The following is a 15,116-nucleotide window of genomic DNA, read 5'->3' on the forward strand; positions in this document are numbered from 1 at the left end:
TTTGGTGATATCAATAGAAAAGGTGGTTAACGTTATCTATACAAAAATGAAGGCATGGGTGTCTAATGAAGTGGTTGCTGACCCAATTCTGGTCAACTAGTATAGACGCAAGCTTATTCTCTTCTTTGAACATGAATTCCACGAATTGTTACGTCGGACAAGCTTGTGCATTATGCTATTTTAAAAGAAGTAAAATACCTACCAACTGAGAAAAAGAGAAAAAGTGAATTGTATCATTGCTCACATAAGCTAACAGTAAACTGGCTATTTAATGGTTATTGATTCTAGCCGCAATTGATAACGAGAGTGAGCTCTGTCCACTCGATCAAGGCGTCCCTCTCGGGGTCGAAGATGGTCGGATTCCTGATTCAAGTATGTCGTCGTCTTCTACATACAACCACGTTACCCTGCCGCAGCATGGCCGGCTGAACATGAATCCTGCTTCGCATGGTATTTCGGCAGTATGGAAACCACATCCTTCTGATCAAGACGGATGGCTGAAAGTAAGAATTGTTTACTACCTTTACTTTCACGAGACAAAAACTGATATCGGGTTCTCCGTGCATACCATTTTGCATTTAAAGGGGATGTTTAGTAAAACTGATCAGTGGGAATCAGTGGAATGCTGGGGGATGATTGTTCCAATCCTTCTGGGATTCATTTAAGAGTACATTGTATATCTATTGTGGGAAATTTATTTGCTTCAGAATTGTGTCATATTCAAGTAATATGCAATTCAATGTTTCTAGGTTAGCATGCCTATACAGCGCCGGGACGATTATTAACGATCGCCCCGACAATCTAAATACATTTGAGACGCAGATAGATACAAATGCATGTATTCAAATACATGAAGGAGTTGAAGGCATGTTTTTAACTGATAAAATACGTAATCGACAGAATTTATGAATAAGTAAGTACTCGACAGGAAGGCAGAACATAATCATAATTTAATGACGTCAAGTTCTGAAAACGTGTACAGAAAGGGCAAAATAATAAGAGTCTAAATGTGCTGGGGGAAACAACAACGATAAAGTATACTAAGCATGTTTACAAACACACACACGTACAAACATGCACACAACGGACATTTACTCATTGACGAAAAATATCAGTCTTAGATCTAACATTTTCTAACAGACTTGACAATATCACTGCAGTATGCCCAAATCTGTATACAGTATTTCAAAGAGGGCAAAATGAGACAATTGGATATCGGTGAAATCTGTACGAAGAACCAGACAGTGTTCTGGTTCAAAGAAATAAAAAGAGTGTGACTGACTGCAAATTACTACAATGTACAATTGTTTAGATATTCAATCATTCATTCTCTATTCATCCTGTGTCAGGAACTGCTATTTTCCTGATCGGGAAGTATGAGAACATAAAATGAGGTATACATTCTTAAAACTATAATATGGTTTTATACACTCTGACATAGGAATTATGTACCATAATATTCACTGTGGACAGGTAGAGGGGAATGTTAGTGTGTATTCCTTGTGATTTTTCCATGATCAGCGGTGAACATTGTAGAATATCTTAGAAATTTGTGCCATGTCAATCTAAACCTCTTGACATTTTCCTTCTTTTCAGTCATTTGTGTCTCGCCGCATTCCAAAGGAAGTTCATTATTCTGAGACGGAAAACGTTCATAAACAAGATTACTATTTTTTTTTTCAAGTTGATTGGCGATTCGATCAATTTCATAATTGGCAAAATGTTTGTCCATACGTACATACCCAACAGTCACATTGTTTGCAGTTTCGAATATCAATATCGTAAATTACACTGACATCATTTTCATTGATTCACGTTAGAAATGATATTCATCAGATCTACACACTACAAACATATGTCTGTCTTCATTATAACAATTGAATCCTACCTGAATTCGGAAAAAAATACTGATCCTCTTGATATCATGGAGAAAAACACGGTTTGTCGATGAATAAGACCTAACATTTACTTTTAGTCAATGTCCTGTTTGTTCACTTGAGTGTTTTTATATCATTTCATTTCATCTTATTGTTTCTGCACGGTACGTATAATCAACTATGATCACTTTCGGAATATGCACATCTTACACGTGGTTCATTATTATTCATGGATATTTTGCATATGTGGGTAAGCAAATCATTGTGACAGAGAACAGGGATATAATTAAAGGAAAAAAAATCAAAGTTCAATACAGGAGGATACTCAGTATGCCGACCTTAATATTGGGGCCTCATTGAGTGCACAAAGAACTAAACAGTTTTAATCAACTGTCGATGTCTCTTAGCTACAACAAAAACAAACTATTTGGCCCAATAAAACATACATGGTCAAGTACACAGGTGATGCTAAGAAAGAAACATGAATACGAAGGAAAAAGGAATAGCCATAATGGAATGTAGTGAGAAGGAAACAGAAGAGAAAGAAATAGGCTAGAAGGACTCCTCGTTCTATTTAGGGGACAAAACCCAATCACTGTACAATGTACTTTGTTATATTTCTATTTTGCAATAGATTGACCTCGGAGAGGAGTACATCGTCACAGGTGTTGTTACTCAAGGTAGATCAAATGCTGAACAATGGGCAACGTCCATGTACATCTCCACCTCCCTGGATGATACCGATTGGGTTTTTACAACCGACCCGCTATCCCGTGGACCCAAGGTAGAGTTAAAGTGCAACGAACGAGATATTTATATTAGGAATATCTTATGAAAGAAAAAGTATCACAGAAGAGGGAAATACTCCTGAAACAGATTATCATTTTGTCTTATCAAAATATATTCGCGCCATTGAGAAATTGTGAGTTAAAACTAATCAATTCACTGAACAACAATTTACAGCCGCGTCCTTTTCGAGCCCTGAACTGTGACGTCACAAAAGACTCAAGACCTTTTACGAGTGCAGCGGGACATTGTGTGATTTCAAGTTCGGTGCTAGTACCTATAGTGCTAGCCCGAGAAGAGTCTTAAATCGAGCCGTTCCAACACGTCAGATTAACGAGGCGATACCGATCAAAATTATCGATCATTAGCACTGGTGTTGGAATCACAGGACCGCGAAATCCGCGGGAATAGCGCGACGAAGTGATGGCGCATATTAAAAGTCAAATATATATATGAAGAGTTTGTTTGCAAAAACCGATAAGTCCATATTTGCCAAATGGAGATATTTGCGATTAAAGGTCAAGAAAAATAAAGAGAATAATAAGAAAAATTGTGCTTCTTTTGACCATAACTTCAAAAATATTCCTTTATATGTAGTGACCAATATATCATTTAAAAGGTATTATTTTGTACATTATGACAGAGATCGTACATCAAAATCTTCAAAAATGGACTTATCGGTTTTTGCAAACAAACCCTTCATATATATATATATATATATATATACCATATATATTTTCTGAGGATCACCCCCCTTGTTTGTTTTTTTTAATTTAGCTTTCTTATTTCTTTTAGCACTCTTTATAGACCTTGTCACGATGATCTGCAATGGGAACATGTTGAAGATTACAATGTATTAATATTTGATTGAACATTCTCAAATATTTCACCAAAGGTGTGCATCACATGGTTTGACTTTGATTCTGAAAATGCATTCGGTCCACCTCTCACACAATGAAGACGCGCATATTATGTCGATCTTGGATAAAGAGGTTGCGAATAATAACAAATTCAGCCAAATTTTCCGTACATTTCCTCTCTTTAGCCCGTTAAGGACGGACTGAATTTGCTACAAAACGCATTTCCCACAGACACTTGCCCGAGAATACTCGGGACTCGTCCTCAACGGGTTAAAAAAAGCAATTATTCCGTCAAATACGCATCAAATCATATCAATTTTGAAAATAAAAAAAAAACTCCCTCGTGTGGGACGGAGACATCCTCTAAAGTCTCCGCCCCCCCCCCCCCCCCACACCCTCCCCCGAGCCCCACTGTCAACTTCCAACACACATGTCAGAGCGAACCACGAAGACCGACAACATATGGATCAAGAGTTGATAGATACCATGATTCAGGCAATCCTACTGTCCCAGAATCTATTTAATTAAAAAGATTTTAAATATCATTCCACCGAAATGGGCACCGGCCAAAGATTGTTGAATTCTTCTTGAGAAATTCAAAAGCTCCGACGGTATAGAGGGGGCAGTGGCGTAGACAAGTCCTCAGATTAGACCTGGTATGATTTGTAACCGAGAGCGATCTCAATGTATTACGGCCAAGAAAGGCGATTAATGTCCGTTCAACCCCCCCCCCCCTCCTCCCCCACCACACACACACACACACAGGTGCTGTTCGTTATTCCGAAGGTTCGTTAATCCGAAAATGAAATAAGTTCGTTATTCCGAAAGCTCGTTTATCCCAAAATGATAGGGTTCATTATTCCGAAGGTTCGTTTATACGAAAATGAAATAGGGTTCGTTATTCCGAAGGTTCTTTGATCTGAAACTGAAATAGGGTTTGATACGAACCTTCGGAATAACGAGCTTTGTGTCATTTTTCGGATTAACGAACCTTCGGAATAACGAATCTCCGGATTAACGTACCTTTGCACTAAGAAACCTTCGGAATAACGAATCTTCGGAATAACGCACTGTACCCCCCCCCCCCCCCCCACACACACACACACATACATACTCGTCACTACACTTAAATACATGGCCACTTTACCCAGGAATATTTTTCTCTTAGGGCAAGAGTAATTGACATTTTGTTGCAATAATAAGAGACGTTGTTTTTAGGTATCAGTAATGTGAAAATATATAAGGTGATGGCCACAAAGATCACCAATAAGATAATTCATACTAAGAAGAAGAGTGTCATGGTTGATAAGAATACATTTTTATTAATTTCATAATTGCATTTACTCCAGGACAGCACATGATTCAGCCAAAAGGGCTGTTCCTCATGTCCGTGCATCATAACAATAAAAAATGATAATAATACCATGCACCGCATTCGTTTGGTCCATGTTAATTCTAATTCCAATTCAAATTTAGATTCAGATTTTATTTTCACTTTTCAACAAAATGTACAAAAAATATATGCGAAATTTGACATGCGTGTTGTTGAAAACACAGCGACCCGGTCATATAGGGATACATTATGTTAATGTCTATGATTATGATCAGTACAAAAAAAAGAAACATACAATTCACAAATTTTAAATGTGCAAAACAGCGAAAATGACCAAGATGTCTACACTACCCCATCCACGGTATCCCCCCCCCCATCTACAAGAAAAAAAGAAAGAAAGATAACCCCCAAAGAAAAAAAATAGCATAGTGTTCTGCAGCTTTTCTGAAAACAACTGTTTAGAAAGGAATATTGCATTGACCGCCTACAATGATTTCTATTGGTTGTTCTAGGGAAAATCATTGCATGTTAGCCTGCATCGCTGACCAAGAGAAGAGTTGAGAGGGAGGGAAGAGAGAGAGAGAGAGAGAGAGAGGAGTGGGAGGGAGAGAGGGGAAGGGGGAGGGCTCTGAAATTGTGAGTCACTTATTGACGACATGAACATCTATCAGTGACTAATTGACATGGTTTGTGAACATTTGAAATAAATCACATCATTTAATGCTTACATCATATAAAATGACCTTATGATACCATCATTCTTATCTCTGCATTATATCGATATTTTCAAAACGACCCTAAGACAAATTATGGCAAGGCTTTCTATTTATTGTTCACCCGACCCGTTCCAAGGTTGAATCACCTCATTACTGATATTCAACGTTCTAGAAATACTTCTTATAACAGCACTGTCAGAACTGAATTGGTCCCTCGCTTAGAAAACTATAAAAATTGAAAGTCTCGTCGGGTCAAAATCATGGTGTGGAAATTTAAGATACATGCGTGGTCATGCGCTCCAAGGGTATCATTAGATAAATTACTCAGCGATGTATACAGTGGATCAATATGGAATGATTATTTTAATACAAAAAAGAGATCCCCAAAGAACTCATGTGTGCAAAGTCAGTGTTAGATCTTTTATTATTGATTAATATGGAATGCATTAATGCAACAATAAGTGTATCTAATTGAGTAAACAAAATCCAAGCCAAAATTGAGCTGTCGACCAGAGTGGATTGTAGTTCTTGTTGTTTACGTGGAGTTAATTGCAGCTGCCTGAGCCAGAGCGCATATACATACATCGTGCGCGCGCGCACACACGCACACACACACACACGTAGGTTCCTACTCTGTCATCTACATACAGAGTATTACATGTATATTGACCGATTCGGGTTCGTTGAGGGCAGCAGACATTTTACGGCACAGGGCGCAGCCATAGCCGGTGTATCAGCCGACCCCCCCCCCCCCCCCTGCTCTCCCCCACCTCGGGCAACATGTTTATCACGCACTTGTAACAAGGTTCGCGCACTAGCAAGTATTCGCGTACTCAGTACGAGACGCCCATTGGCTAAAGCAGTTTTTCATTCTGCGCGCGTGCTAATGTAGGGAGAGGGGTGGGGGAGTGCGGAGTGGGGGGGGGGGGGGGGGGGGGTCGGCCGATACACCCACTATGGCTGCGCCCATGCCAAAAATACACATACCGCGTCACAGAATCGGTCAATAAAGTTCACGTTTACTGTCCTTCCGCGAAAGTTCGTTCAACTCTCCACTCCGAGAGAATTAACAAATCAGGTACGCGCATTCGCGGCAAACTGAAATCTTGTCAAAAATGAATGGTACAACGCAATGATTTATTCGACAACCAATATTTTCATAGAATAATTATTTCCTCTTTCATTTTATACCTCTTCCATTTTGGTCCATGTTTATTGCATTGGTCTAGTGTACCCCCAAAGAAAAATAAAAAATATGCACATTTTATTTTTTATAATTTCCTTCTTCAATATATTTCATATGTCACAACCTATCGAGTGGTAGGATTTCATCAAAGTACAACTCTTCAGCTTTTTATCGATGCATAGAATAATCATGTTGATTGCTAATGTCATTTAGATTTACAGGGACTCTAAAAATGTGGTCTACCAGCTCATTACCTATTCATGTCCGGGAGGTCCATGCATATGCGTTATTATAAATGCGAAGGCTTTTCAGGGTTTCGCGGTCTGACTGCTAACGCGTAGTGAAAACTCAAGTGCGCAAGCTATATTATATGCATCGACTTTGATATGCGATTCTGCGCATGCTCAAAGCATGTTTTTTTTTTCCTCTGAACCTCTCAGTCGCGAAAATCTAAACCTCCCTAATATCGCTATTAAGTAAACTTTTACTGGTGACTGATTGCTGCCGTTGATTAAAACATAAGAACCATATTTTTTGGTGATTTTCTGTCGAAATACTGTCTTTTTTTTTCTTAAGAGAACCAGAAATGATTCTCTTTTTCGCACCATAGCCTACACCCCCCACCCCCCCCCCCCCAAAAAAAAAAAAAATCATGATGGTTGGCGTTAACGTGCTCGGTGTAAACGCGCTCTCACTACCATTTGTTTGAATACTGATACACGAGTAGCTAGGGTTATGGGCACCGTAGCTTATAAAGCGTGTTTAGTGGACGCATTCTAGCTGCCAGCCGGTCGCCAGCAGCAATTAAGCTAGCAGCAGAAGCCGTTAGGACAAAAGGACACTGTTTTATAAAGAGTCAAAATTGATTATAAAGTTAATTTCAACTGTAAGTCTATGGCAACTTGTGTGGTAAGGAAATTAATATCGATTTCATCTTTTGATAAAATGGGGCGGTGTGTTTTAGAGGCAGGGCATAGTTACGTCTCACAAAAGTATAGGGACTGTTTACTGTAGAACTCTGCAGTAGCTTGTAGACCTCTAAAGTCTAATTTAAACCTACATACTATATCTAGCTCTGCTTCCCTATAAACAAACTACGGACTAAAGCCAAACCCTTAGTTAGTTATCCATATCTGGGATACGAATCTGATATATATATGGGTCAGAATTTTGAACGATGTACAATTGAGCCAAAACAAGGCAAAATTTGAAAAGTAGGAAATTTTCCAAATCATTTATCTTACCTGAAAGAGTATAACTCAAGCTTTAATATGAACCCAATTATACCAGGATTTTCCCAGAGGAACAAGTTTTTATTCACCGCTGAAGTTTACCATGTCCAGAGCAGCGAACGTCCGTGAGGAATAGTACTGCACATACATTTGAATACCATTTAACATAGTTTCCAAAGATCTGATTCAGTTCAAAATCCTAACGAAATATCTTAAGGGACATGTGTACGTGATTGCAGAATATTAAGTTTGTACTCTTAACCTGTACGTAATGGTAGACAACTGATGATTTAACTAAATTCGTGATTTTGTGGAAATATTGCTCTTCCGCTAAACACTTTCTTAACTTTACGCGCATTTTACAGAAACTCAATATTTTCACCTCTTATTTCACTATCCCACACTTTAATCCTCACTCCCAAATAATAATATACCTTTTTAAGATGTATCTCATCTGGGCAGTCTCTACAACCCAACAAACATAGCATAGTTTTCATCACGGAGGTTCGCATGTAGCTCACGGACGTTCGGAACAAACAAGATATTGAACAATGCAGCTCTCTTGAGTTGGAAACGCATTCTATTCACAACAAACAGCAATTTCATGTCGAGAACAAACTCCTCTGCAAAATCCTGAATAGATATTACCAATTCTCAATTATATAAGCTTGTTTATCTTCTCATACTGAGGAATCAAAGAAAACAATTTTTCCATCTCTCGTAAATGAACGTACAAACGTACGTGTAATCTCAGTGACGTAGTCCATCCTTGAGAACGAATATATTTATCAAAATTTCGTTATCATGAAGTAAATATTCAGGTCCTTACCTTGTTATATAAAGTCTACAATGCAAAATTTGCTTTTTATATAACGAACATGATCACAGCTAAAATTATGACAAAGATTTAATATAGAAAAAACAACAGAAATGTGCTCCGTTATAGAAATACGAAGTTTAGCTGGGGAGGGCAAACGAACACGTTAGGAAGAAATCCCTCTGTGTTTGCTCCTTGTGTTACACACTGTTACCGAGGATAATTTGTGTTATTATATTAGTCAGAAATGATAATAGGTTCGATACTGCGAAGTTTCGTCATAACAAGACACAATAAGTCCATATAACTTGGATGGATGTTTGTGACTTCGATATCATACAGTATGGTTTGTTATCCCGTTCCACACTGAATTTTGAAACCCCCATAGACTTAATACAGAGGCCACCAGGTTCCCGTATGGAACAGGTTATAACAAACCTTTTGTAGCGCGTCATTTCGGAGGCTCGTTATTCATACAGTTTGTCAATACGAAAATTGATAGAGTTCGTATAATTATGACGCTTTTTTATTCGGTAAATGATAGGAATCTCCGAAGGTTAACTGAAAGGCTTATTAATTGGAACATGACAAATTATTTCCGCTTATCCAAATGTGGAGAAACAAGTTAACAACTAAAATCCTCCAATTTCAAAACCTCATAATAACCGTTTCCACCTAAACGAATATCAGGCCCATTCCACTTTTAGAAGAACGGACCTAAAAATAATGATCCTTGATATCTATTTTTCGAAGAACATTTCTAATAACAAACCTCCTGAATTAACTACAATTTTTTTTTTCCATTCTGGAATAACAAACCTTTGGACATCGGAGTAACGAATCTTTGGAAGAGCGAACGTATCAAAGTGCAACCTGAAACCTATTCTTAATCATTACTTTTTTTAACATGTGTTTTCAAAGTAAGCACAAAAGCACAAACAAATTGACGATCTCTCTGTCTCTTAAATTTAAAATGAAAAAAAAAATCTTGGAGAAAATTACAAATGAATATTGCTTTTCATTGATGAGTATTAAACAACACCATGTGATGATAAGCGGAGGAATTGTGTGTTTTCATCAGACAATAATTGTATACTGCATTATTTTTGTTCGCTTGTGACGGCATTTCGATGAATAAAAAACATAAACAAACAAACAAAAACTTCTCCAGAGGAATTTGGTATAACGGGAGTGCACTGGCATTTCTTTTCTCTGTGTGTTGAAGCTCGATCCCTTCTCTGTTTCTCAGTCATTTTCGTTCAACTGCTTCCACGTCCTTTTGAAACTTTTCCGTTTCTTATTCAACACATGCTCATTACAGACTTCTTCCGTCATTATTCTGAATGTGATTGCGTAGCACTTTTCGGATTTGGTTTGTTTTGTTTTGTTTTTGTTTTCTGTTTGGTCGCAGCATGTTCAGGCTATTGAGGGAATGAGAGAAAAATCGTCATGAAGAGAAAAATAAGAATGAATTAAGGCATTTAATATCATGACAATTACAGCGAACGTCCGTTATGGAGACCAAAACTGGATGTGTTCTGTGTGAGACGGCAGCTACCATACTCAAAAGATAAACACTTAGAGCACCTGTCACTAAAAAGTGGCACTGATCCTCTTTCTCCTACTATGTAATCCACTGACTTTAATATTCAACCAACGAACATCCGTGAAAAAAACGTTTTCCGTTTGTTATTACAGGTAAATTGAGTGCTAAACGCTATTCACTTTCGGGTATGAGCGGCTCGGTGATTTGCTAATATTTTAAACTAACATTAATCTTATGTGCAGTGATATATTTGTAATTGTCAGAAATTTCCTTTCTCGGACAGAACGTCCGTGAGCGAAACTTTCAGAACCTGTAACAGTACAAATTGTCTCCAGAACCTCATTAGAAAGAAATTTAAACGCACAGAAATTACAGATTACGCAAAACTCAATTTTCCTATAACTTTGTTTTAAGTGTTTAGCTGTTTTTTTGTATAATTAGAGGGAAAACAAGCGTAAAATTGTGAGTAAATTTTCAATTATTTGTTCATCATGATCATATAACGCCTTAAAAATTCTGAAACTACTGCTCTAAACTCATTTTCTACTTTGTAAAACTTTATTTGTCGCTATTCGAGCCAAAAGTTTTAAAGAATACAGGACACTTTCGGGACAAGTTATCCCTATCGGAGGGATTGCATACGTCACGGACGTTCTCTGGAATTATCACGGACGTTCGTTCTACTACTAGGGTCATGTTCCAGGACGGATAACTAATCGGCAGAGAGTACCTAGCCTTCCTAACTCTTTCAAAAATTTGAAAATGTATTGTCAATGCAAATTATAAGAAATTTGACATCCTTACAACATTATGTATTGCTCAGAGGGGGATCAGGAGGTGAATTTTCAGAGAAAATATTAATTATTTGCTTGGTTTTTGGTGAATTGCATGGTCCAAAAACTGCGGACGAGCCTCAGTCCGCTCCAAAAATGGCATGCAGCTCCTCGGCTAGAGAGCCAAAGGTAAAATGCACCTCCGCCATCAAAGCAAGATGGTGTCCCGCTCGAAAACGTTTTGATCATCACGGAAGTTCTTTTTTTCTTGGAGGTTCGTCTGAAAATATAATTTCGGTTCCTATTTGACAAAGGATGGACAGAAACTCAAAACAAACATATTATCGTGTTGCTAGATCTTAGTTGATTACGACTCGGAACAATATCGCCAATAACGTTTCATGGGCTGCGATCTTTATTAGAAAATAGCGGAGGCACGTCCGTGACGAAAACTGAGTATAATTTTGCATAAAAGAATATTACGTCCCATGTACAGCCAGCAGACGTACAATTTTTGCAGGATATGTTCATTAGGTGGAACACCAAATTTTCGTATACGTTACAGTAGGGACAACAAAGTAGAATTTGCAGCAGCGATAGAAATAAAAGCATCACGGACGTTCGTCTGTTTAGGACTTTGATATTTTAATTGTTCTCTGTAATTTTATAAGTGCTCATACAGTTCTTATAATTTTGTGGTACATACCTATGATATGTCAGATCCAGAACATGGTCAGATATTAGATGCCACGTACCATTATAAATGCACATCATTAGTTTGAAAAACATTTTTTTTTGTGAAAATAGCGTTTTTACCGTATCCTTACGCTTTAAGTCCTTGTGGAATGAAAAATATCAGGCAAAAGTCAACCAAACCATATATTTCCTGAAAGGAAATTTACCAATCTTTGAGATGACATGAAAAAAATCTGGTTTCTTAGATCATCCTGGCGTGTTCTAAGGGAAAGAATGTCATAAGGTACGAAAATTGGCAATTGCACATCGTTCAAAATTCTCACCCATATGTATTTAGCTAGAATCCTGAAATTTCCAGGGTTCAGAGGGTGTCTTGGGAACATTTTTTTTCAGGACTCTAGGAATAGGACTAATTTGCTAGTCTAGATCTTTAACGTTAGCTCTATCTAAAGATATAACATGTTAGATCTATACAGACGAAGATGGATGTGCAAAATTTCAAGGGAATTACTAGCCCGACCAGACTGTTACGAGCTTCTAGTTTTAGCACGAATTAGCAAGTACCGACTGTTCGAGGGTCGATACTATGGCACAAAAGCACTTGAAGTAAAAGTATAGAAGTAGCGCTGTATTCTTCTTAGTTCTAAGCAAGACATACGAAAAAAAAATCGAAAATTATATGTAACAAAGTTCACGTACCTCCTTTCTTAGGAAGATGCCTCGCTGAAATGTTCATACAGATCATGCAGAACTCACGCTTTGAACCACGGCGATGTGTAACAACAGCGCATCAGCGCAGGGCTAGCTGGTTCGTTTCTTGCGTGACGTCATAAGTTTGGTCCGGAAATTTTGCCGTCAGATTGGGTTCTGGTGGTCAGAAAAGAATCTCAAAACACCATCTATCCATCGTTTTCACCTTCTGAAACTTAATTATCCATATTTCTACAGATCTAAGCTTTCCAGAAATCTACAGTTCACCTTATTTATGAAATCGGGCTATTTTTTTTCTCCTTATGAGTACTTTAAATGTTTTCCACTCGCACAATAACGAATGCATGTGGTTACTTTTCACCCACAATCATGCTCATGTAAAAAACAAAAAATACTTGAAAGAGAATTCACTACTAAGCTATGATTAGACGAAGGAAAATGAACAAAACAATCCCTATTGGCGCACATCAAGGTTGTGATGACGGGTCGTCTTGTCTTAGAGTTACTCTCATTTGGTTTACAATTAGCTAATCACAAACCTGAAATGCTGGATCCGTTAGTACATTTTGCTTCTGCCTGTTATTTTCCTGGCGCTTGAACTATTAAAGCACTAAAATGAATTTCTTTAAAATGTTGTACAAACCTTTAAAATGAACCAGATTGATTCAATAATGTAGTTAATGAATAAAAACAGGACATTCAATTTGTTAATGCTTACTTCATCTTTTTGATAGTACTTACTCAGGGGTCAAGTTAACAGAATGATCTAGAGTTAAAAAGCTCAAAATATCTCCTATCAAGTTTCACGCTCATATTTTCAAAGCACATGATGTGATCATGAATTATTGCAATTTCAAAAAGCGGTGTCTGAACTCGTGAAGTATAATGCAAGATGGACAAAGAGGTCTCACGTGTCCTTGTGTACTGCATGCAATCCCAGGTTTTTGCCTCATTATCTCTATAATCATAAACAGTTGCGGTCTGACTGTTGTGCTAAAGTTTGTCTTTCTTTGTGTGTGATATCTTATCAGGTGTACCCAGCTAATTATGACAGAAACTCCCACGTGACTTCGTTACTACCTAAGCCGGTGAGGGCGCGTTACGTCAGGTTCCATCCAATCACGTCCATGAACTTTCCATCGATGAGAGTCGAAGTTCTGGGCCATGTTATTTGAGGGCTTCTTCATATAATGATCCCTCAAGTGAATTAATTGGATTTATTTATTTGTTCGTATCGTCTCCTTTGCTTTTTTATGTCCCTATATGTAATTGTGTTGGCAACTCAATTGGCCAAATATGGAATTCTGTGGATATATATTTTTTATTGTGCAGTAGACTAACAATGATCATGTTTTCTCGCGTAATTATGATCCTTCATTATGAAATCGTATTTGTTTGCAGTTTTCAATTATCATATCATTCTTTCCATGTTTATGAATTTTTGAATTTGTCTAACATTAAACATGAAATTAATTGCATGTCTGTTTTAATTTATCATGTTATCAAATCAATTTCTATATCATGATATCACTTTGATATCATTGATACAATTATTTTTCAGTTGACATAATCTTGAAACTTATGGTGATAAGAGCTTTTGTTTCTCCCACTCCCTCCCCACTCAAAACAATGCAAAATAAACGAACTTAAAACGAAACAAAAATACTTACAACAACGTTTACGAGGTTTATTGAGCTAATAGTTTACAATTTCTTTTGTAGATTTTCACTAACTCCCATCCAATCCTCCACACACAAAAAAAATACTTACTGAAACCTTTAATGCACAATGGTAAGAGATTCATATTTGATATATGCTCTTCATGCTCTTGCCAACTGTTACAATGGAGTTACTACGTGTCTCACTTTCTTACGGTTGTTGATCATTTATCCTTTAGTTCCATAACTTAGATTTTTTTTTCCTCACGTATTTTTCAAATATGTTGGACAAGTGACCAACTACTACTTCAATTCAATTCAAATCCCTTTTCTCGACGTCAAATCACAAAATATAACATTAAACATCCAGTGTTACAAGATAAAACATATAAGCAATGACATATAAAGTACACATCAAGAACATGAAGATTACAGTCATAAATTGTTAAAGATTACAACAGGCAAAAAGTAAAATGGAAAACGGTGTACACATAAAAAACAAAAAAGCCTGTAGGCGCGCGGACACCGTTGTCAAAATTATCTAAAATTGGAATGTAAGTTATTTTCGGAAATCATAAATCAGTTTTATATAGAAGGTACCTAAATCATAAACATACACATACATCAATACAAAAAAAAATGAATAATAAACAGACATAAAAAGATGGTTAATTACGTAGTTTTAATGAAAAGACAAAATAATGCCTCTTATGATGCTTCTTTAATAAATCATTATTTTTGCTTATTATAATTATCCGGGTTTATCCGGGTTCCAAAAAACTGGTCCTGCATGACAAAGAGTTGCTTTAATTTCGTACAAGGACATTTCCATTGATGAACATTATTGTAGCTCCGTGTATGATAAGTATGTATATTTTACTTTAATATGAACATGTGATTATTCATGATGTAAGAAGAGAGTGCA

General features: G+C 37.1%; 1 protein-coding gene across 1 annotated transcript in view; it reads left to right on the forward strand.

Moving 5' to 3' along the window:
• Window positions 1–13,708, forward strand: part of LOC139726088 (lactadherin-like) — a 33,512-nt gene extending 19,804 nt beyond the window's left edge. The window contains exons 7-9 of the mRNA XM_071637169.1: window positions 289–372; window positions 2,512–2,661; window positions 13,565–13,708. Coding sequence (XP_071493270.1) covers window positions 289–372; window positions 2,512–2,661; window positions 13,565–13,708 — 378 coding nt within the window. The remainder of the gene's footprint in view (window positions 1–288; window positions 373–2,511; window positions 2,662–13,564) is intronic.
• Window positions 13,709–15,116: the final 1,408 nt, after the last annotated feature.

This window comes from Diadema antillarum, unplaced genomic scaffold (genome assembly GCF_040938485.1).
Source record: "Diadema antillarum isolate AM-2024a unplaced genomic scaffold, OU_Dant_1.0 seq00000079_RagTag, whole genome shotgun sequence".
In the NCBI taxonomy this organism is placed as follows: domain Eukaryota; kingdom Metazoa; phylum Echinodermata; class Echinoidea; order Diadematoida; family Diadematidae; genus Diadema; species Diadema antillarum.